The sequence below is a fragment of the Notolepis coatsorum genome (genome assembly GCF_963971535.1).
Source record: "Notolepis coatsorum genome assembly, chromosome: 13".
NCBI classification, from domain to species: Eukaryota; Metazoa; Chordata; class Actinopteri; order Aulopiformes; family Paralepididae; genus Notolepis; species Notolepis coatsorum.
In genome coordinates, this window is record NC_140177.1 from 65,871,595 (window position 1) to 65,896,522 (window position 24,928).

The 24,928-nt window shown below is 42.0% G+C and overlaps 1 protein-coding gene across 1 annotated transcript in view; it reads left to right on the forward strand.

The window, feature by feature from the left end:
• Positions 1-24,600, forward strand: part of htra3b (HtrA serine peptidase 3b) — a 45,159-nt gene extending 20,559 nt beyond the window's left edge. The window contains exons 3-10 of the mRNA XM_084328077.1: positions 1,063-1,195; positions 14,875-14,964; positions 16,736-16,930; positions 19,961-19,993; positions 20,671-20,785; positions 20,934-20,991; positions 21,259-21,354; positions 23,255-24,600. Coding sequence (XP_084184203.1) covers positions 1,063-1,195; positions 14,875-14,964; positions 16,736-16,930; positions 19,961-19,993; positions 20,671-20,785; positions 20,934-20,991; positions 21,259-21,354; positions 23,255-23,423 — 889 coding nt within the window. The 3' untranslated portion in view covers positions 23,424-24,600. The remainder of the gene's footprint in view (positions 1-1,062; positions 1,196-14,874; positions 14,965-16,735; positions 16,931-19,960; positions 19,994-20,670; positions 20,786-20,933; positions 20,992-21,258; positions 21,355-23,254) is intronic.
• Positions 24,601-24,928: the final 328 nt, after the last annotated feature.

Sequence of the window (24,928 nt, forward strand, 5' to 3'; positions counted from 1 at the left end):
CTGTGTGTACTCGAGTAGCCTCCAGCTACGACCAGGATTCTCCGGCGCTGCAGCTGGACCCTATTGGTATAAATCACATTCAGCATGCCCTCAGCTCGAATATGCATCGAATCAATGTAACGTTAGCTCGGTAGGTAGCCAACATTAGCTCACGTCACATGCACTAGAGCAGACTGTTGCCGGAGGCAGCTGGAGCCTCTTGTTTACATGGGTGCGGGAGGTGCAGGAGGATGAGGAGGAGCCGTACGCTGCAAGCAGCTCTGTGTGTCTGAGCGAGAAGTCAGCAGTGAGATCTCCGCTAAGAATTGGATCATGTTTTTCGATCGGTTTTGACGATCAGCGAAAATAAAGCATTATCACCGATCACCGATCTCATATTTATACTGAATATCGGCCGATACCGATCGCTGGCCGATCGATCGGGGCATCCCTATCGAATAGTACTTTATTTACATAATTTTAAGCGAGGCTGGGCTGTCATAACACACTGAGAACTCAACTTTCAATTCAAGCGTAAATATGAAAATGTGGAGACACAAGGATTTTGCACCGACAACAGCGATATGCATTGCTTTTGCACGTTAACATGTCCATAAACCTCTAGCGTTTTTATTTTAGATTTCGTATTTATTTAATTTACCTCTTGACGTGATAGTCTTGTGATGATGAGATATCCCAGCAAGAGTCCAGGTCATCTGACACGGATTAGCCATTTCATTCAATCCAAGATCTTCTGATCTAATCTCAATTCTAATCTGAATACTGCTATAGGAAGACTATCCCAGTAACTCTGCATTAGGAGTGTCTTTACCAATTTTTGGAGCAGTTGTATTCTTAGTGTGTATTTGAAGAATCCTTGTCTTTATCTCAACACTGCAGTTGAAACAACTTTGGTCAAAAGACTGACGTCAGAAAAACATTTATTTTGACACCGTTGTTTGGATGTCCTGGTCCGACGACTAATATAATATTTTCTTATTATATATTATGCTTTGCTTGTGCTCTCCGCTCTAAGCTGCTTATGACACACTGACATAAATGTAACCTTTGACCCCCATTCAGGCACCCTCTGTTTGGCCGCAATGTCCCTCTGTCAAGCGGGTCGGGCTTCGTGATGTCAGAAGTGGGTCTGATCGTGACCAACGCTCATGTTGTGTCCAGCATCACACCTGTGTCCGGCCGTCAGCATCTTAAGGTATATACCCCTCCTCTTAAGAGATACGATAAGATAAGGTAAGGTAAGGTAAGATAAGGTAAGATAAGATACGATAAGGTAAGATAAGATAAGGTAAGTAAGGTAAGGTAAGATAAGGTAAGGTAAGTAAGGTAAGGTAAGATACGATAAGGTAAGATAAGATAAGGTAAGTAAGGTAAGATAAGGTAAGGTAAGTAAGGTAAGGTAAGATACGATAAGGTAAGGTAAGATAAGGTAAGTAAGGTAAGGTAAGGTAAGATACGATAAGATAAGATAAGACACGATAAGATAAGACAAGATAAGGTAAGATACGATAAGATAAGATAAGACATGATAAGATAAGACAAGATAAGGTAAGATATGATAAGATAAGATATGGTAAGTTAAGGTAAGATAAGACAGATCTTTATTCTTTCTATTATCTGTCTTTTCGGTTTTATGCTTTGTTGTCAACAGCACCACACAACATGGCTGGGAAAGAATGTACAAAGGGAGCCAAAATAACATTAGAAATAACTAATTTAATTTACCTCTTGACATGATAGAGTCTTGTGATGATGTGACCAGTGGAGGAGTCCAGGCCAGCTGACACGGATTAACCATGATCAAATCTGCACAAAAAAATCTCGTCAATGATAAAACTGAGGAAAACAAAAACAACAACTGATGAGGTGTTCAAAAAACTGAGCGCCCTCCAACCTAACAAGGCCCCTGGCCATGACAATATCCCCTCCAGATTCCTCATAGACTCAGCAGCCACCATCACCCTAGTGTGACCCTCCTGCACAAAAAAGGCAGCAAATTAGACCCAGGCAACTACCGCCCTGTTTATATTCTTACCTCCATCTCGAAAGTTATGGAAAAAATTGTCTACGAACAGGTCGAAAAGTACCTTGCGGAAAAAAAGTTAATCTACAAATTCCAATCTGGCTTCAAAACATCCCATTCCACTGACACATGCCTTCTCTATTTGAACAACCACATAAACCCGAGGTGGACGCGGGAAAATACTGCGGCATGGTCATGCTGGACCTCCAAAAGGCTTTCGACACTGTCAATCACTCCAAAAGCGATTGGTTTTGATAGTTCATCAGTGAGCTGGATGCAATCCTACCTGGAGGGGAGAGAACAGATGGTGGAGGTGAACGGTACACTGTCCCCCCTGAAGGATTTGGGGTGCTTTTTCAATGTATGTGATGTATAGATTGGGGGAAGATGGTAGCATCTAACGGTACCAGGTCAGAGAGGGCAGAAATGTGTTTGGCTTAGCAGAGGTTGGTTCAGAGCGAGTGAGCACCACACTGCCAGCGAGAGAATGTTTGTTGACATTCCTTGGAAGAACATCTGAGATAAGAGCGAGTGTCTCCCAGAGCAGGAGGGAGAGAGGTTCATCTTAATGAAACGTTTAATGGTGTGAAAGGTTATTAACGCAGTTGTCATGACAACACGGCACATGACAACCAGAAAGGGGTGGGCTATCGTTGCTACGGCGAGGATCTATAAGTTGAACGGTGTTTCCGGGTGTAAGGCAGACTAGAATCTGACCAAGAGTGAGTATAACATCTGATCACACAGAAGACACTCTCTCCTCTCATCACAGAGAGGAGGGGGGGGGGGGGGGGAGAATGCCACATCATCACTAGCTTCGGCTAACGCGAGGAGGGTTAGGCTAAAGACCAGGCCTGAACACTATTGGACTGAATAACAAAAGGACGATAGACGAACACACCGAAAGATCATTAGAATAGACTCTTCAAGGACGATACAATTTGATAACATCTGATAACATCTGATTATGAGGTTCTGTTTATAGCAATAAAACAACGCTTTTCCTCATAAGGTATTTCACGGTGTCGAAGTGTTGAATTCTTACGGAGGTGGAGAATTAGTATGGTTTATGGATTGCACTAACGGGGGAGATAAGGATCTTATCAGCCAGTGTCGGAGAGACGTCAGGACCATTAAAATTACACAACGCAGAGGAATTGGATGGAGGGCGAAACAGACGAAGACGTGATACTGGCCAGTTTGATCAGGATCTTACAGTTGGTGCCGTGACCCAGATTTGCAAGAGATTAAAACAACGGGAGCAGTTGGTTGCCGAGAGATAAGAACAACGGAAAAAGACTTTTTCAATAATGGGGCGACAGTGGACAACAGTCATCGTGTGTGGGAGAATCATGATCGAAGCAAGGCCGGCCAGCCCTGGGAGAGAGCGTCGAGTCGAGCGGTCATGAGGCGGACCAGCGCTGTAGGAGAAACAGCGCTCCGGAGAAAGATGTGAGTTCACTGTGCACACATGGTTGTTTTGATCTTTTAAGCCAAATAAAAACGAACAGATAGTGCATCCGTAAATAAGTAGCGACAGAGAAGCCAGCTGTGATAATATGAGCAGAGAGCCATGGTGTTTTGAAAAACCAAGATGGGTTTTATCTACAGGGAATGAAAAACAAACGGGCCGGTGAAGGAAGGCAGTGTTCTAAGGGGTTAATTCCATTTTTGTTGGTCTGTAATATAAGGGTTGTTTTCCTCGCAAGAGGCGGGAACGCGGGACTGTGAGTCGGGAGAATCTACCTACGTTTTTCAGACCTACCGTCATTTGGCATTCAGTCTATTTTTGACCTGTTCAGTACTTGCATGTTAGTAGATCATCTATTGTCATGTGACCTGCAGACATCATTATGACCTGTTTGGCCGACAAGACTCTAAGAAACAGTTTGTTTTGTTGTTAGGCCTTGAAAAAGGAGGGCAGCGTTTGTTTGTTTGAGAGTAGCCATTATGAGCGAGACAAGATGGCCGCAAAAGGGGCCACGAGGAGGATGATACAAGATGGCCGTGAGCGCCACGAGGAGATAACAACAGATAAGAACCAGGAAATGACACGTCAACTAAAACACCATGGAGGAGGAGTAGGTCGCCACCTAGTGGCGGAGGGGGGGTAGTGCTGGGGAGTTTTCATTACCCATAGGGGAATATTTAGAGATAGGCCTGTACTACCATCTAGTGGCGGAGTGGGGGAGTGATTCAATAGTCAATCTACTGTAGAAACTGAGTGGATCTATTATAATAATAATATTAGATATAGAGTTTAATTATACAATGGATTAAATAAGAATTGCACAGAAAGATGGTGCAGTTATTTGAATGGGTTAATTATGGAATAAAGAGGGAGTTTGAATTCCAGTGGGGCCTTCTCACACCTAATAGATAGGCAGGGTCTTCAGAAGACACGTCACCAGAAGAACTGGCGTGCGCTGGGGGTCAAACTGGGATGAAGAGTTGCGCGGAGTGGGTATCGGAAACTGCAAGTGTCACGCCGGAAGACAACAAACAGGGAACCGCCCTGTAAGATGGATAATAGGTGTGGAGAAGGTGGTAGACTAATAGCAAAACAAGGGAAGTCGAATGTACAGACGACTGCCGGTGTTGTGTTTCTGCTTTCAACAGCGGTGGAGACGACCAGGAGACAGACTGGAGGAGGAGGAAGCCGCAGGGGCCAGGCACCGCAGCCTGGTACACAGATTATCCACGACGAGAGAGAGGAGATGGCGGCGGTGGAGGAGCAGATGTGGAGAGGACAGCCAGAGACACTGAGCAGGAGCAGACCAGGGGAGACCTTTTTGCCTAGGGGACCGCGCTCTGGGAGGGGGACCAGCTCAGGAAAGGAGCCGTCACTGAAAGGGGCCCTTGCCCTAGAAGACGGGACCGGCCCAAGATGGGAGGTGTACTGTAAGAGGGAAGGGAGCGCTCTGATTTGGACGTGGGGTACCTAATAGGGGGGCCGAAGGGTTTAGGGGTGTCGTCTGAAAAGTTGCAATCTGTGTTTTTCTCTGCATCTCTCTCTCTCTCTCTCCTCCATGACCGTTGTTTATCCTTTCTGGTTTGGGTGTGATGCGGGTAATGGAAAACAAGGAAAACAGCAGACGGCGGGGCCCTCATTGTTATGAGTCTATTTTTGTGTATAATTAATTGAAAAACCAAGTAGTCGGTTGATTCTGAAGGTTGATTAAGAATCAAAGGGGGGAATGAAGGATTTGGGGTGCTTTTTCAATGTATGTGATGTATAGATTGGGGGAAGATAGTAGCATTTAACGGTGCCAGGTCAGAGAGGGCAGAAATGTGTTTGGCTTAGCAGAGGTTGGTTCAGAGCGAGTGAGCACCACACTGCCAGCGAGAGAATGTTTGTTGACATTCCTTGGAAGAACATCTGAGATAAGAGCGAGTGTCTCCCAGAGCAGGAGGGAGAGAGGTTCATCTTAATGAAACGTTTAATGGTGTGAAAGGTTATTAACGCAGTTGTCATGACAACGCGGCACATGACAACCAGAAAGGGGTGGGCTATCGTTGCTACGGCGAGGATCTATAAGTCGAACGGTGTTTCCGGGTGTAAGGCAGACTAGAATCTGACCAAGAGCGAGTATAACATCTGATCACACAGAAGACACTCTCTCCTCTCATCACAGAGAGGAGGGGGGGGGGGGGAGAATGCCACATCATCACTAGCTTCGGCTAACGCAAGGAGGGTTAGGCTAAAGACCAGGCCTGAACACTATTGGACTGAATAACAAAAGGACGATAGACAAACACACCGAAAGATCATTAGAATAGACTCTTCAAGGACGATACAATTTGATAACATCTGATAACATCTGATTATGAGGTTCTGTTTATAGCAATAAAACAACGCTTTTCCTCATAAGGTATTTCACGGTGTCGAAGTGTCGAATTCTTACGGAGGTGGAGAATTAGTATGGTTTATGGATTGCACTAACGGGGGAGATAAGGATCTTATCAGCCAGTGTCGGAGAGACGTCAGGACCATTAAAATGACACAACGCAGAGGAATTGGATGGAGGGCCAAACAGACGAAGACGTGATACTGGCCAGTTTGATCAGGATCTTACACCCCTCTCTCCCAGTGAGCTGTGGTGTTCCACAAGGAAGCATACTAGGACCTTTACTGTTCCTAATTTATGCAAATAACATGTCATCAGCTTGTGACTGCAACTTGTTCCTGTTCGCGGACGACTCAGCCCTGCTGGTCTCTGACAGGGACAAGTTGCAGGTTGAAAAAGCCCTCAGCTCTGAACTCGGCAGAATCTGTACCTGGCTCACTGATAACAAACTATCAAAACGGAATCCATTCTCTTTGGATCAAATAGCAAACTCGACGGCTTTTCGGTTACAGTGGGTGACAATATTGTCACAAGGAAAGATGAAATTACCTACTTGGGTTCCATCCTAGAGGCAAATCTTTCCTGTGACAAAATGGCAACCAATGTAATCAAAAAAGTCAACCAACGAACAAGATTCTTGTACAGGATCTCCTCTCTGGTAAACAAGAATACCTTGAAGACTCTAGTCTAACAGGAGCAATCATTCAAGGGTTCTACGACTATGCTTGCACCTCATGGTACCAAAGCACCTCAAAGGCCCTAAAAACAAGGCTACACACATCACAAAACAAACTGGTCAGACTACTGCTTGGCCTTACTCCTAAAACCCACCTCCTAAAAAAAAGCTGACTGTATTATAATAACTTTATTTGTATAGCACTTTTCATACAGAGGTTGCAGTTCAAAGTGCTTCACAACAGCAAAAAATACAGGCATAAGCGAGCATAAAAAGATAGACAGGTAGAATCACAGTGTTTCACATTAGGATCTAGCATCCCAATAGGCTCTCCGCTTACAGTTTTCAGTAACACAAATAGTAAAAATAGTTTAAAATGATTCAGTTTAAAAATAGTCAAAAAATTATAAAATAGAACGGACATAAAAAATACAGGCATGAGCGAGCATAGCAAGATATGGCAAATCACAGTGTTTCACATTAGGATCTAGCATCCTAATAGGCTCTCTATTCAGTAATACTCCTGTAATTCATGAACAAATAATCACAGTGTTTCACATTTGGATCTAGCAAATAATAAGAATCATAAATAATCAGTGTTTCACATTTGGATCTAGCAAATAATAAGAATAGTTTAAAATGATTCAGTTTAAAAATAGTCATCAGTAAGAAGTAAAAAGTGCAATAACCGACACATGAATTTGATAGGCAGTGTAAAAGAGTAGGCAGGGTAAGAATAAATACAAGTTGTGTCAGGATATCCCTGATGTTTCCTCTTGCCACTAGGTGGTAGCAGATATCTATCAGTGAAATGCCTGAGCAAAGAGATAGGTTTTAAGCTGTCTTTTAAAGATGTCTAGCGAGTTGGCTTCCCTGATGTTTTGGGGTAGTTTGTTCCATAGTTTTGGGGCATAGTTGATAAAGGCTGCATTACCGATCCTCTTTTGACTGCTTCTGGGAGCCTCTAGTAGTCCAGCAGCTGATGATCGCAGTGTTCTTGCTGGTGTGTAATTTATTAGAGTGTTGGCGATGTAGCTAGGTCCCTGTCCATTTAGAGCTTTGTATGTAAGGAGAAGGACCTTAAAGTCAATTCTAAATGTTACAGGAAGCCAGTGTAAAGCGGCTAGGACTGGACTAATGTGCTCTCTCCTTTTGGTTCTAGTTAGCAGTCGGGCTGCAGAGTTTTGGATTAGCTGAAGCCTCTCTGTGGTTTTCTTAGGGAGACCTGTGAAAAGTGCATTACAGTAGTCTAACCGGCTAGATATGAATGCATGAATTAGCTTCTCAGCATCGTTCTGATTAATAAATGGTCGTACTTTTGCTATATTTCTGAGATGGAAGAACGATGTTTTCGTCACTAATATGAGAATTGAAGTTCAGTTCTGAATCTATGATAACCCCAAGACTAGTGACCTCAGATTTGATCCAAGGGGTTAGTCCCCCCAGGTTCTTTATTAATGTTTCTTTTTTAGTTTTGGAGCCGATAATTAGAATTTCAGTTTTGTTCTCGTTTAGTTTCAGGAAGTTCTTACTCATCCATTTATTTATTGCCAGTAAGCAGTCTGTAATGGAGCTAATCGCTGTATCATTTGGTTCAGCAGATATGTACAGTTGTGTATCATCCGCATAGCTATGGAAATCTACATTATGTTCTCTGATGATATCACCCAGCGGTAACATGTAAAGGGAGAAGAGTAAAGGACCTAAGCAACTCCCTTGTGCAACTCCATAGTTGTTGTCGTATATATCAGACATGTGATCTCCTAGTTTAACATAGAATTTCCTCCCTCTGATGTATGTTTTAAACCAGCCCAGCACATGGTCTGAGAAACCGACATGGTTTTCAAGACGATCGATTAGAATATCGTGATCGATTGTATCAAATGCTGCACTGAGATCTAACAGGATAAGGATGGAGTTGGATATTGGACGATAATTTGCCATTTCATTACTATCCAAGTTAGGTTTTTTTAGTAATGGCTTTACAACTGCTGTTTTAAAGGCATCCGGGAAAATACCAGTCCTAAGGGAAGTGTTTATGATATCTAGCACAGGGCTTGAAACACTATTAAATACCCGTTTGAAGAAAGCTGTAGGTATAGGGTCAATGTCTGAGGTGGAGGAGTTACATTCTGAGACAGTTTTGCAGAGTACATCTAATGTGATGCATGTGAAACTTCTCATGGTTACATTGCACGGTTTGCCGCAATCAACTTTATTTCCATCATGAGTAATGCTGGCCCTGATCAAGGTTATTTTGTTGTTAAAGAATAGTGCAAGTTCTTCACACTTAACCGTTGATGACTGAGGAGGTGTAGGGGCAGTGTTGAGTAGTACATTAATAGTGGAAAAGAGGATTCTGGAGTTTCCAGCATTTTCTGTAATGATTTTAGAGAAGTAATCTTTCCTTGCTAAGCGGATGGTTTTATTATAAGCAGTTAAAGCATCTTTGTATATATCACAGCATATGGTGGTTTTTGTTTTTCTCCATTTTCGCTCCGCTGCACGACATTTCCTTTTTTCTTCGTTGACCGTATTATAGTTTAACCAGGGCGAGGCTCTAGTTTTCTTCTTTTTCGTTTTTAATGGGGCGACAGAATTTAATATAGATGACATTGCATCATTGAGATTTTCTACCATTTCATTTAGAGAGCTGTCATGATTGTGTGGTTCATGTAGTCTGATAAGATCAATTAACTTTGATTCAGCTTTGTCGTTTAGGAGCCTCTTTTTAACTATGATTTCTTTTTTTGTTTTAGTAAGGGTTATTTGAGTATCAAAAAATATACAGTGATGGTCGGAGAGAGGTAATTCAGTTATTGAGATATTTGTTATGCTTAGCCCAGTTGTTATAACTAAGTCTAGTGTATTCCCAAGCCGGTGAGTTGCATTTGTTATATGCTGTATTAGGTCAAAGCTATCCAGTAGATTTTTTAGTTCCATAGTTTTGGAGTCTGTTTTCTTATTAAAATGGATGTTCAGGTCTCCATTTAGGATCACCTTATCATATCCGGTAACACATAGTGAGATCAGTTCAGAGAGCTCCTGTATAAATATTGGTGAGTGTCTAGGCGGGCGGTATATTGTGACAATAATAGTTGATTCTGTTTTTAGTTCAATGGCAAGATATTCCATTGACATGAACTCGCCTAGTTCTGTGATTCTAAACAAGAGTTTTGAGGAGAAGATTGCTGCAACTCCTCCGCCCCTTTTATTTTTTCTGGGTATTTGAAAAAAGTTATAGTCTGGTGGACAAGCTTCTATCATTATTGATGTAGCTGTGTCATTATTTAGCCATGTCTCTACTAGGCAGATGCAATCTAAGTTATTTTCTTTAATCAGATCATTTACTAAGAATGTTTTATTATTCAGTGATCTGACATTTAGGAAAGCTAATTTTATTTGTTGGACTTCTTTAGAGGAGGTCTGCTTTGGTTTGACCGTGATGGCCCTGAGGTTAATAGCAGGTAAACGCATTGGTGGCGTATATTTTTCACCATGCCATTGGCTAGTTATGATTACTTGTATGTTTTGAGAGATGGCATGGTAATTGTGCTATACTGTACCGTACTGTGCTTTCGGGGACATTTGATCAGACGAGATGGCCTTGTGTGATATGGGGGACGGGGACGGGACGTCTTGTGCTGTACTTCGTGGTGAGATTGTGTCCTTCATGACTATCTCTCGTGCTGGTATGAGCTTAATATTCTTGGAGGCCATCAAGGCATGACGCATGTTTGCTGATAGGAGCTTTGAACCTAAGCGATTTGGGAAGAAGCCATTTCTTTGAAAACGTTCTGGGTTATTCCAGAAAACATTGAAGTTGTCAATGAATTTCAGGCCGTGTACGAGACATGCAGCCCCTAACCATGAATTAAAATTTAGGAGTCGACTGAATGCTTCCTGTCCTCTGCGAAAGCATGCAATTGGTCCACTGATGGACACATCAGTGTTTGTGTACACAGACTGATGTTTGTCTAGTGTGTTCATTAAACGTGTGAAATCGTCTTTCAAAGTCTCTGTGCCAGTCTTCTTTCGCAGGATGTCAAACGATCCAGAGTGAATGACAATTTTTGTTATTCCCGGTCTGATTAGTGTTGGAAGTTTTTCGGCTAGCTCTTTCACAGTTGTATTGTCTAGACAGATATTTTCTGTGTTTGCCATCTCCACATACCTTGTTGTGGAATCTCCAATCAGTATGCAGTCTATTTTCTGTATGAGGTTAGCATTTTTCTTTCCAACAGTTTTGGGGCCGTTTGTTTTTGGGCTAGGCCTAGTCTGCCGGTTCTTTCCACAGTCCTGTGGCCTTGGTGAAGCCTCGTTAGCCTTCTCAATAGCCGGCATGTTAACGCTGGTCCCGTACCTTCGGCGTTGGCTACCGCGACGTTCTCGGCGCATGATAGTCTCTTCGCTGTTAGCCGTTCGCTCGGTCTGGGTCGTGTTTGCCAGCCGTGTCGCTAGTGGCTCTGTTTTCCTCGTCGTCTCGTCGTTAGCGTGTGCTTCGCTAGCATTAGTGTGAGCTCCGGCATGCCAGCTGTTTGCTTCGCTAGTGTTAGCGTGAGCTCCGGTATTCTTGCTATTAGCGTCGTTAGCGTGAGCTCCGTTACGCTCGCTGTTTTCTTCGTTAGCGTTGTTAGCTACGCTTCTATGTCTCTTTGCCTTGGGTGTTGATATGCGTGTTTCCGAGAGTAGGTTGAAACTATTTCCTGGCGGTACCGGGGGTGAGGTCCTGGATCGTTTATTTCTCTTTTTATCCTTGACGGTGATCCACTGCTTTGGTCTAGCTCCTTGGTTGTGCCAAGGACCGTCTTTTGGGTGGTGCTGTTCTGTAGCTACTAGCATAGGCCAGTTCTCAATCATGGTATTGTTGGCTATATTTGTAGTAGCTTCATAAATAGAGTCAATGAGTTGCTCATCCTGCTGTATTTGGTACAGGGTAGAAACCCGAGCCTCCAGCTCTACAATCCTCTTTCTCATCTCCAAGCAATTAGTACATTCTGTGGGAGAGCCGAGTCCCGGCATCTTCCTTTATTTCTTTTCAGGTTAGGCTAAGCTGAAGCTAAGCTAGGTACTTAGCTGGTGGTGGTGGTGATGATGATGATGGTGGTGGTGGTGGTGATGGTGGTGGTGGTGGTGGTGATGGTGGTGATGGTGGTGGTGATGGTGGTGGTGGTGGTGATGGTGGGTCACTCACTTCACAACCGGGGTCTTTATGAAATATCATACAGGAGAGCTGTCTGTCGCTCTCTCCTAAACGGGGCAGCTTCCGTCGCTCTCTCCTACACGGGGCAGTTCCGTTGTCCTGGAGCTGTGCTATTACTCACACGACCAAAACCACTGTCGTCTTCCGTCTCGTTAAAACTCAAAATTAAGTATAAAGTATTCTCGCCTTTCATAAATATCCTCGACTTCAGCAGTGCCCGACATAGTCCTTTGTGTGTAGCTGATAAGACGGAGACAGTAGATTTAATTCTCAGTTCTTCCTGCACGCCTGGTGAGACTAAATCCAAATTGAACTCTGTCATTGGAACGAGTAGATTTGGCCCGATCCATAGATGTGCAACATGGCTATAATAAGGTAATTTATAGGCCTGCTATTCTATATTCTATAATACTATTTCAAATAGCATGTGTCCGGATGGCAGAATTCAGTACTGTATCTACAAAACCTTCTGTTTAATCATCTTCCCTTTATTCATTTCCTTAGATTTTTTGTACACGTGATCTCAAGAAGGTACTGAACTCAGTGGCAGTTTTTCATGTCTGGTCATTTTTAGCATGGTGTTATTCACTGTCAAAGATGCAAAGAAAAAACATAATTTATATTCTCCTTTGTTTCATCACAATGTACTCAAGCCTAGTAACAGACACAATATTTCTGACACTGGGAATACATTCCCTGCGATCCATAGATGTCCCTAGATACCAAGAACATGCAAATGGACCTTGTAGAAGTGGAGCAATCTTCCATTTACTTAGGTATGTATTTTTAGGTGGATTTTCAGAAAATAGGTTATAATGTTAGTGATAGAAGGGAAATCATTTTGTGCAAAAATGGAAAGCTTGCCAATGTTCATGAGGCAGAATTATTACAATAGCCGATAATACATTTTCCCAATGATCAATCCCTGAACGGGTGGACCGTGCAGGTGTCAGACTACACCTATTATGCCACAATAATGGCATAATCTCTGCCAACGACGAGAGGGCCTACCTGGAAGAGGTCAAGGTCCTGGCGGGATGGTGCCAGGAAAACAGCCTCTCCCTGAACGTCAGCAAAACAAAGGAGATGATTGTGGACTTCAGGAGGTCGGGGGTCAAGGACTACAGCCCCCTCAGCATCGACGGGGCACCGGTTGAGAGAGTCAACAGCTTTAAGTACCTCGGAGCCTACATATCCGAGGACTTGACATGGACCACACACATTAACAGTGTTGTGAAGAAGGCACGACAACGCCTCTACTTCCTCAGGCGCCTAAGGAAGTTCCAAGTCAGCCAGAAGATCCTTAAGAACTTCTACTCATGTACAATAGAGAGCATCTTGACCGGCAACATCACCTCCTGGTTTGGGAATAGCACTGCACAAGACCAAAGCACACTACAAAGAGTGACACGTTCAGCCGAACGCACAATTGGAGGGGGGCTCCCCACCCTCCAGAACATTTACTACAAGCGTTGCAAGGGCAAGGCTAAGAGAATCATTAAAGACTCCAGTCACCCGAACAACTGCCTCTTTGAACTGCTGCGGTCAGGCAAGCGATACAGGAGTCTCAAGGCGAGCACAGAAAGACTCAGAAGAAGCTTCTATCCCCAGGCCATCAGGCTGCTAAACGAACAATGAATGAACACTACACAACAACAACCACCAAACGCACATAGCACACACATCCACACGCACACACTCACTTTAAACAAACACACTGTAGCACCCACTCCACACACTTATAGCACACACCCACTTTAAACAAACACACTGTAGCACCCACTCCCCACACTTTATATTTATGGATGAAGGATTGCACTACAACTCGTACACCTTACTGTAAATTGTACCTAAAATTGTACCTCATCCCATTTCTGCTTTGCACTAGATAGTACTGTACATTAGTACACTGCATAGTATTGTGTATTGTATATTATATGGTAACTCAGAACATTGTACATATGTCTATACCGAACACTGTGACCTCATTTTCTTCTTCTAAATTCATGCTATATTATGTTATTATGTTATTTGATACTATCTTGTCTAGCACAGTCTCTGGAGCGTAACAGTAAGAAGCATTTTGTATGAAAGTATTCTGTACTTCTGTATGACAACTATTAAAGAACTAAAGAACTAAAGAACTTGAATAATGTGGAACGCCCTACCCACAGCCGTAAAGGAATGTGAATCCCTACCCTCCTTCAAAACCGCTCTCAAAGAGCACCTACGGGTAGCTGCAATTAGAAACTGGCCCCGGTAAATGTCAAAATCCCCCCCACACCCACCCAACCCCCTCCAATGTACAGTTTCTTCCCCTTCGGATGTATATTCTTTTTTATGAGCTATTTTTCTTAGACAGTACTGTATATTTGTATGTCATAAATGTCTTGATGAATTGAAAATGGAGGACCCTTATGTAAACAAGATGAAAGTATTTTTCTGGTCTGCATCCTCTTAGTAGTTGTTTGTATTGAGCCGTACTTTATTGTACCCATTCTGCAATCTGTTAATAAAGTTTTCAATCAATCAATCAAACATTTTGATTCTGATCTAATCGAAATTCTAATAAAAATACTGCCATAGGAAGACTATCCCAGTAACTCAGCATTAGGAGTGTTTTTTCCAATTTTAGAAATAACATAAATAATAACAACACAATATTATATGTGTTATGTACGCAATATGCAATAAATTGTATCAACAACACTGGTGTGTAGATATTGTGCAGAAATACTGTGTATACATGTTAATTTTCTCTTCTCTTTTCTTCTCCTCTCTTCTCTTCTCTTCACCTCTTCTATTCTCCTATTTTCTCCTCTCCTCTTCTCCTCTTCTTGTATGTGTGTGTATATGTATGTGTTTGTATGTATGTGTGTATGTAGATATATGTATGTATGTATATTGTTTTAGCTTTTATTAATTTGTTGTGATAGTTGTGTGTTGGTTTGAGATAAATAAAAATCAATCAATCAATCTCTTCCCTTCTTTTTTCCTATTCTCTTCATTTCTCTTCTCTCATCTTCTTTTCTTTCTTCTCTTCTCTTCACTGCTCTTCTCTCATATCTCTTCTTCTTTTCCTTCTTTTCTTCTCTTCTCTTCTCTCCTCTCCTCTCCACTGTAGGTGCAAATGCACAACGGTGATGTGTACGAGGCCAATATCAAGGACATTGACAAAAAGTCTGACATCGCTACCATCAAAATTAACCCACAGGTAAATTCATATTATGATGTGAGAATTTCCTATGTTCTTATCATGTGAGGAGGTGAGGGATTTCAGTGTCAAATGACTGTGTCAGTAATGCTTCAAAAATAATTCAAATAAATTACTAAATATATTCAAGATTCCTTGGCCTGCTGTCAGCCAAATCGACCTTGTAGTTTGTAAGATTTGCTGCAGACAAACAGATACACAAACACACACAGACACACACCAGAGTCTTTTTTATTTTGTTTTGAAGTACACTTGAAAGGGTCAAGGAATCCTTACAACTCTTTACAATTAAACTATTTTCAACATGGGTGACATGGCTGAGCCTAGTCCAAGCTCATGACAACAGGTCAGTAGGTTATAATATGTATTGTATTGTATATGTATATGTATTTTACGATTTTAAATAAAGTTTGAAATGAAAAATTTAATATCTACTATATCCAGTGGGTCCTATAATATATACATATATACAATATATACATATATTATAGGACCCACTGGATATAGTAGATATAAAAAAATTCATTTCAAACTTTATTTAAAATCGTAAGCTTCTGAGGTTTCCCTCATGTACAGAAACGACGATTGTACAAATGTAAACAATACATAATAAAAGCAATATTCACCGACAAGTGAGACAATATAGGTCGACAGCAAAATAAAAAGTAGGAGTAGACCCTGATTTATAGTGATACGGTGGGGCTCACGCTACTGTTCATTATCTTTATCCACAATGGATCTTTGTCACCAACAAATTAGACACACTCACCTTCCTTTGCGGTTAGCGTAGGGATGACACCACCTCATCCCGTTTACAGCCTACATACTGTTCCTATTGTTCATGTAGCAACTCCCAAATATTCTGGGAAGGACTCATCGCTAAGTCAGAGGAGGTAGGGGGAATTCCAGCGAGGTAATGAGTCTTTCAATGAGGATGTCATCGAGGTCAGTAGACCCGAGGCCGAGTCCGCGGTCTGCCCACAACCTGCCATACACGTGTTTATAGTGGTGGTAACAGGGTGTGGCGGTCAAACACAACAACTGAAACACTCTGTGCCAAGCGGTGCACGAGCCGCGGCCAGGTGTACAATTCACGCACGGCCCGTACCACTTCTGGGATACGAGGAGGGGGATTTCAGGATGTAGTGACGTGTTGTTTTAGTAGCCGAGCAGCACCAAGACATGATGTATTACAGTGGGGCAGATGGGGGGGGGTGAGAGAGAGAGTGATGGAGAGACAGAGATACAGAGAGAGAGAGAGAGAGAGAGAGAGAGAGAGAGAGAGAGAGAGAGAAAAAGAAAGAAAGAGTGATAAAGAGAGAGATAGTGATAGATAGATAGATAGATAGATAGATAGATAGATAGATAGATAGATAGATAGATAGATAGATAGATAGATAGATAGATAGATAGATAGATAGATAGATAGATAGATAGATAGATAGATAGATAGATAGATAGAGATACAGAGAGAGATAGAGTGAGAGAGTGATAGAGAGAGAGAGATAGGGAGAGAGAAAGGGAGGAGAGGGAGGAAGGGTAGTGGGCTCCAGAAACACTCCACCTAAAACCATTCCTAACCATCACCATATCTTGGTCACACCATCTGTCACGTGAACATGTGTTTTCACTTTACCTCCGTTCTTCCCTCCCTTTTCCCTCTCCTCCTCACTCCACACATTTATTTTACCATGACAATGTCTCTCTCTCTCTCTCTCTCTCTCTCTCTCTCTCTCTCTCTCTCTCTCTCTCTCTCGCTCTCTCTCTCTAGAAAAAGCTAACAGTCCTGTTGCTGGGCCACAGTGCGGACCTAAGGCCGGGGGAGTTCGTGGTCGCCATCGGTAGCCCCTTCGCCCTCCAGAACACGGTTACCACGGGGATAGTGAGCACGGCCCAGCGGGATGGCAAGGAGCTGGGCATCAGGGACTCTGACATGGACTACGTCCAGACGGATGCTATTATCAATGTGAGAACACTCATACATAATGAGACTAGACTGATCATATTATCAATACATAATGAGACTAGACTGTTGCTATTATCAATACATGATGATACTAGACTGATCATATTATCAATACATAATGAGACTAGACTGATCATATTATCAATACATGATGAGACTAGACTGATCATATTATCAATACATGATGAGACTAGACTGGTGCTATTATCAATACATAATGATACTAGACTGATCATATTATCAATACATGATGAGATTAGACTGATCATATTATCAATACATGATGAGACTAGACTGATCATATTATCAATACATGATGAGACTAGACTGATCATATTATCAATACATGATGAGATTAGACTGGTGCTATTATCAATACATAATGAGACTAGACTGATCATATTATCAATACATAATGAGACTAGACTGATCATATTATCAATACATGATGAGACTAGACTGATCATATTATCAATACATAATGAGACTAGACTGGTGCTATTATCAATACATGATGAGACTAGACTGATCATATTATCAATACATAATGAGACTAGACTGATCATATTATCAATACATAATGAGACTAGACTGATCATATTATCAATACATGATCAAATCAAAATCAAATCAAATCAAATTTATTTATAGGGCCCGACAACACACGTTAATGTCCCCATGGGCCGTACAGATCTTCTTTAAACAAGTCAAGAAGAAAACATAACAATAAATCAAGAACAGAACAAGAACACCATAAGGTCCAAACATTTTTAGATGAATACAAATAAATGAAAGAATGCAAGCACTCCCAGACATACCCCACGCGAAGGTAAGGAAAAACTCACTAAAACCTAACAATAGAGAAAAAAAGCTCCACAGGCAGTGTGGAGGAGAGAAACCTTAGAAGGGCCATTCAAGGGGGGATCTCCCTTCTTAGATGTTGGTGATAGTAGTGTTGCAGACGGACAGTTGGTAAGCATGCACTCATGTGTGTAGTGGAACACAGATGAGTGCATGCAATAGCAACTGTACATTTTGAAAAATTAAAGATAGAGCTAATAGCGATAGCAACTGAACATTTTGAAAGATTAAAGATAGAGCTGATAGCGAATCTATTTGAGGCACAGGGGCGGCGCAAAGAGGGTCACGTCCTCCCCGTCTTAGTCAAGGGACATTTAACACTCCGGTCGTTGCTCAGGGACAGCCGGAGACAGGGAGATAGGGGCGGCGCAGAGAGGGTCGCGAACTCCCCGACGTCATCGCGGGACATCCGGCACTCCGGTCACCACTACGAGACCTCCGGAGACAGGGGGGCACGCAGAGGGGGTCGCAACCTCCCGGCCTTCGTCACGGGACGTCCAACACTCCGGTCAACACTCCAGGACAGCAAGTCATAGGGAGACAGGGAGACGGGACAGGCGTTAGACAGCTCATGAGATTGTAGTAGGCGGACATAGCAATAGATACAAGTGGTAGGCATATATGTGAATGGAGTAGATATATGAAGTAGGCGTATTATGTGAATAGAATAGAAGTACTTAACCCAGCAATGAAACCGCGTTGACTGTTAATCTGTTAACAGTCTGTTGATACTGTTAATCAGTTGACAGGACCACGGACAGACGGCGGTGAATAACTGATCCAAGGCCTCGGAGGTGCATGTAGAGCAGTCACTACAATCTTGGCCAAGACCCCGAGGCATCCATCACCTTAGTCAGCGCCAGGAGACGGGCACTCAGAGAGAAGGGGGAAGGGGGGGGGGGGGGGGGAGAGGGGAGAGTTAGAGAGTTCCCATGTTTGTGGTGCTGCAAAGGAGCAGACATGTAGTACCCTGTAGTGCCATGTAGTACCCCGTAGTGCCATGTAGTACCCTATAGTACCATGTAGTGCCATGTAGTACCCTGTAGTACCCTGTAGTACCCTGTAGTGTCATGTAGTACCCTGTAGTGCCCTGTGGTACCCTGTAGTGCCATGTAGTGCCACGTAGAGCCACGTAGAGCCATGTAGTACCCTGTAGTGCCATGTAGTACCATGTAGTACCATGTAGTACCCTGTACCCTAACTAAACTACCCTGTAGTAAACTACCCAGTGGTACCATGTGGTACCATGATGAGACTAGACTGATCATATTATCAATACATAATGAGATTAGACTGGTGCTATTATCAATACATGATGAGATTAGACTGATCATATTATCAATACATAATGAGATTAGACTGGTGCTATTATCAATACTACATAATGAGATTAGACTGGTGCTATTATCAATACATGATGAGATTAGACTGGTGCTATTATCAATACATGATGAGACTAGACTGATCATATTATCAATACATAATGAGACTAGACTGATCATATTATCAATACATAATGAGACTAGACTGATCATATTATCAATACATAATGAGACTAGACTGATCATATTATCAATACATGATGATACTAGACTGATCATATTATCAATACATAATGAGACTAGACTGATCATATTATCAATACATGATGAGATTAGACTGATCATATTATCAATACATAATGAGATTAGACTGATCATATTATCAATACATAATGAGATTAGACTGGTGCTATTATCAATACATGATGAGACTTGACTGATCATATTATCAATACATGATGAGACTAGACTGATCATATTATCAATACATAATGAGACTAGACTGGTGCTATTATCAATACATAATGAGACTAGACTGATCATATTATCAATACATAATGAGACTAGACTGGTGCTATTATCAATACATAATGAGACTAGACTATCATCAATACATAATGAGATTAGACTGATCATATTATCAATAAATACATACTAATACTAGACTGATTATACATAATGAAGCAACAAATGAATATATATCCTATGCACATGCACACTCATTCACACATACTCTCACACATTACTTGAGTACATACTATACTGTAACAGTGGCTGATACAAAGCCATACATGCATAACACAGGACAGAAGTGAGAGGAGTCACTGATTGTTTTCTTGTTTTACAGTATGGGAATTCCGGAGGGCCTCTAGTCAACTTGGTAAGCATTGGATTTTCTTCTTGTTCACTTTCATGAATAGATTAATTCATGATCTACAGCAGAATCTGTAATGCCCACTGTTCAGGATGTCATCAAGTTCCATGTGTGAAATAATTAGGTATATGAGTGTTTTGGCAATGTCACTACCCACCTTCAAAAACACTCTCAAAGAACACCTACGGGAGACTGCAATTCAAAACTGGCCCCTACAAATGTCCTAACCCAGTTGTACAATAAAGACCAAGCATGGCTTTGTCAGTATTCCAATGTACAGCCCCACCCAACCCCACCCCACCTACCCAACCTCCTCCAATGTACAGTTTCTATGTCAAATGTATATACACTCTTTTTCTGGATTTTTTTAGTATCACAAACAGTACTGTATTTGAAAATCTGGTATGTCATAAATGTATAGATGTAGCAGTACTGTCTATCTGTATGTCGTGTGTGTCATATGATGAATTGAAAATGGGGGACCCTGATGGAAACAAGACGAAAGTCTTTCTCAGGTCTGCATCCTCTTAACAATTGTATGTATTGAGCCGTACTGTACTGTACCCATTCTGCAATCTGTTAATAAAGTTTTCAATCAATCAATCAATCAATCAATCAATCAGATTCTGAAGGTAATATAAGGAACAACTGTGATCCCCTGTCTTCCCGTGTGTGCATCTCAGGATGGAGAGGTGATAGGGATCAACACTCTGAAGGTAGCAGCAGGAATCTCCTTCGCCATCCCCTCCGACCGGATCACGCGCTTCCTCGAGGAGTCCATGGATAAACACAGAAAAGGTGAGCTCCAGCTACACACACACGCACACAGATAACTGATAGACACACAGACATGCAGACGTGTATGCCCCCCCCCACGAAACACCCTCCCCACAGAATAATAATAAAAAAGTAATGTCATTTTTGTAAAATGGTTTCTTATTGACAGACGTGCGGTCGACAAAGAAGCGCTTCATTGGAATAAGGATGTTGACCATCACACCTGCGTAAGTCTAGAGATAACTGAGAATGAGGATGATGAGGATGAGGATGATGAGGTTGTTGTTGTTGATGAGATTGAGGTTGTTTATGATTATGATGATGTTGAGGTTGTTGTTGTTGATGAGATTGAGGTTGTTTATGATTATGATGATGATGAGGTTGTTGTTGATGATAATGATGATGAGGTTGTTGATGATAATGATGATGATGATGATGATGATGATGATGATGATGATGATGATGATGATGATGATGATGTGTGTGTATTCTAGGCTGGTGGCGGAGTTGAAGCAGCAGAATCCAGACTTCCCTGATGTGACCAGTGGCATCTATGTCCATGAAGTGGTTCCCAACTCACCTGCACAGAAGTAGGTGGCATCCATTCCTCATCTGAAACACTTTAATAATCAAACCCATTCCTCACCTGAAACGCTTAATAATCAAATCCATTCCTCCCCTGAAACGCTTAATAATCAAATCCATTCCTCCCCTGAAACGCTTAATAATCAAATCCATTCCTCCCCTGAAACGGTTTAATAATCAAACCCATTCCTCCCCTGAAACGCTTAATAATCAAACCCATTCCTCCCCTGAAACGGTTTAATAATCAAATCCATTCCTCCCCTGAAACGCTTTAATGAGCAAAATACATTCCTCATCTGAAACGCTTTAATAATCAAATCCATTCCTCATCTGAAACGCTTTAATAATCAAACCCATTCCTCACCTGGAACGCTTTAATAATCAAATCCATTCCTCATCTGAAACGCTTTAATAATCAAACCCATTCCTCATCTGAAACGCTTTAATAATCAAACCCATTCCTCACCTGAAACGCTTTAATAATCAAACCCATTCCTCACCTGAAACGCTTAATAATCAAATCCATTCCTCACCTGAAACGCTTAATAATCAAATCCATTCCTCCCCTGAAACGGTTTAATAATCAAATCCATTCCTCACCTGAAACACTTTAATAATCAAACCCATTCCTCACCTGAAACGCTTTAATAATCAAACCCATTCCTCACCTGAAACGCTTAATAATCAAACCCATTCCTCACCTGAAACGCTTTAATGAGCAAATCCATTACTCGTCTGAAATGCTTTAATGAGCAAATCCATTCCTCCAAAATGTCTGTCCCTTTACTGGGAGACAGCAGCTATCAGACATAGCAATGATGAAAAAAGTAACCAACCTTGGCAGCAGGTTAAAGTTGCAATAGGCAACTTTGGAGAAATGAGCTAAATCTATTATTATTTTCTTAATTCAGCTTTTAAGAAATTAGCTAAATGTATTATTATATATATATTATATATTTTTTTTATTCAGCTTTAAAGCTACTGGTGCCTCTGTGAGTCTGTGGAAAACCTTTGTTGCATGTGCATGTGAAAAGTGATGTGATTTATTTCTGCTGGGCAGGTCAACTTTAAATTTCTCCGAAGTTGCCTACTGCAGCTTTAATGCAGTTAAAGTTACTCAATGAATCTATCAAGCAAGCTAACTTGTTTAATCTCACAAGTTAACAGTAGATGATGTTAAATTGTAACACATGCCTCCAATTGCTCCTCATATCATTCTCAATGGCGGACAGTAAATCTTAATAAATAATTTGACAAGACCGTCTGTAGTGTGTTAGTGAAAGGGTTAACCTTCTGTAGTGTGGTTGTGAAAGGGTTAACCCGTTGTTGTGTGGCAGTGAAAGGGTTAACCTTCTGTATTGTTGCAGTGAAAGGGTTAACCCGTTGGTAGTGTGGTAGTGAAAGGGTTAAAGGGGCACTTCGCCGAATGATGAATGATCCATTCAAATTGCCACCTGACTGTATGTGAAAAAGGAAATCTCTTATTTATTTTCCATTCTCCTACTAATTGTGTGTGTGTGTGTGTGTGTGTGTGTGTGTGTGTGTGTGTGTGTGTGTGTGTGTGTGTGTGTGTGTGTGTGTGTGTGTGTGTGTGTGTGTGTGTGTGTGTGTGTGTGTGTGTGTGTGTGTGTGTGTGTGTGTGTGTGTGTGTGTGTGTGTGTGTGTGTGTGTGTGTGTGTGTGTGTGTGTGTGTGTGTGTGTGTGTGTGTGTGTGTGTGTGTGTGTGTGTGTGTGTGTGTGTGTGTGTGTGTGTGTGTGTGTGTGTGTGTGTGTGTGTGTGTGTGTGTGTGTGTGTGTGTGTGTGTGTGTGTGTGTGTGTGTGTGTGTGTGTGTGTGTGTGTGTGTGTGTGTGTGTGTGTGTGTGTGTGTGTGTGTGTGTGTGTGTGTGTGTGTGTGTCCTGCCAGAGGAGGTATCAAGGACGCCGACATCATCGTGAAGCTGAACGGCCGTCCCCTGCTGACCACGGCTGACCTCCAGGGGGCGCTGCTGGAGGAGACAGCTCTGTTACTGGAGGTCCGGAGAGGAAACGACGACCTGCTCTTCAACATCGAGCCTGACGTCATCATGCAGTAATGTCACCCCTTCAAGAGACGACACACAGCCCAAGATCACATGCTGCGTCGTCAAGAGGGAACGACTTCATATATCTACCTTTAGGCACTGCGCAAATACATATCAGACACAGACCTCCTGCAAACGAAAGGTACTATTTTATACCTTTTTATATTCAGAGAGTGAGCACTGGTCAACAGATACAGTACATCCCGCCAAAACATCCAAGCTGTCATCAAATAGTAACTACGGGGACGTGACATCACAAGACAAGGAGGAGGAGATACTTGACGATTCCTTGGATGATTCCTCGGTGGCGAAGGCTACCGAGAGACATTGCTCTGGCGAGGGGTCAGTTCTACCGGGACTTACTGTAATGTGATGGCCTTATGGGAAATAATCGGACCCAAGGTATGTTCTTAAAAGACTTATATGCAGAACCTACATCACCGTTACCACCGAATGCAACAACAAGTACAATAACAACGTCTAACATGTACTGTACAGCAACGCCACCATCAAATGTCCAACGTGGACGGATTGACAGAATGGACACGTTCCCTCACTGCGTAAGACTCGGGATGCATGCTGAGCGTTGGGATGTGACAGCCTGCGATACGAGACACTTGATGCTTTTCTTGTTTTTGTCCATGTTTTTTTAGTCCTCTGTGTCTTGCTGTATTAGCTTATAGCAGTTTTTTTTTTGTTTCTCCGAAACCCACTTACTCCCGATGAAAGTGTACATTGGTTAGACAAGTTTGTAAAAGTTTTATGTCATATGAGTTCCATTTTATATTGTTATCACTAATGTTTTTTTGCAGGCCACAATTGAGCCTCTCGATGCTGTAAAGCCAATGTCATTTCCATAACCAAATGTGAAAACTGTAGGTTATTTTTCTTGAGGTTTGTCAGTCGAAATATAATAATAATGTATTCGGGATAAGAGCACAAAATGTGAGCGGATTTTCCTACAAAATCTCACTGCTGCTGCAGGACTTGTACCGTTCCTCTCTTCCTTATATGTTTGACTAGTGCTTCTAGGATCAATAGACTCACGCCTTTATAGAAATGAACATATGTACACTATCAAAAAGAACAAGCAAATGTTTACATGTACGGAATCACCGCAGCAATGACCTTTGGGAGTGATTTGATTGGATTCTTTTCTAATAATAAAAGATAACTTTTTTTCCTACCAAATAAAGGTTTTCATATATTTTCACTGCATTTTACGATATCAGTAATCACCTTATATTTGGGGAGGAAGCAACATTGTTTGGGGGAATCCAAGATTAAAAGGAGGTTACATTTTGTGCGGTAGAGTATTTAAGAGTATTTAGTTTCCTCTCTGTGCGTTCAGTAGAAAGCTATCTGGCTGCATGTTAGCCTAGCTTAGCACAATGAATGGAAGCGGACATGTATGGGTAGCCTTCGGGAGAGGTGTTAGTTGGACAAGGCGTAGGCCCGTACATGTCCGCTTCCATTCATTGTGCTAAGCTAGGCTAACATGCAGCCAGATAGCCTTC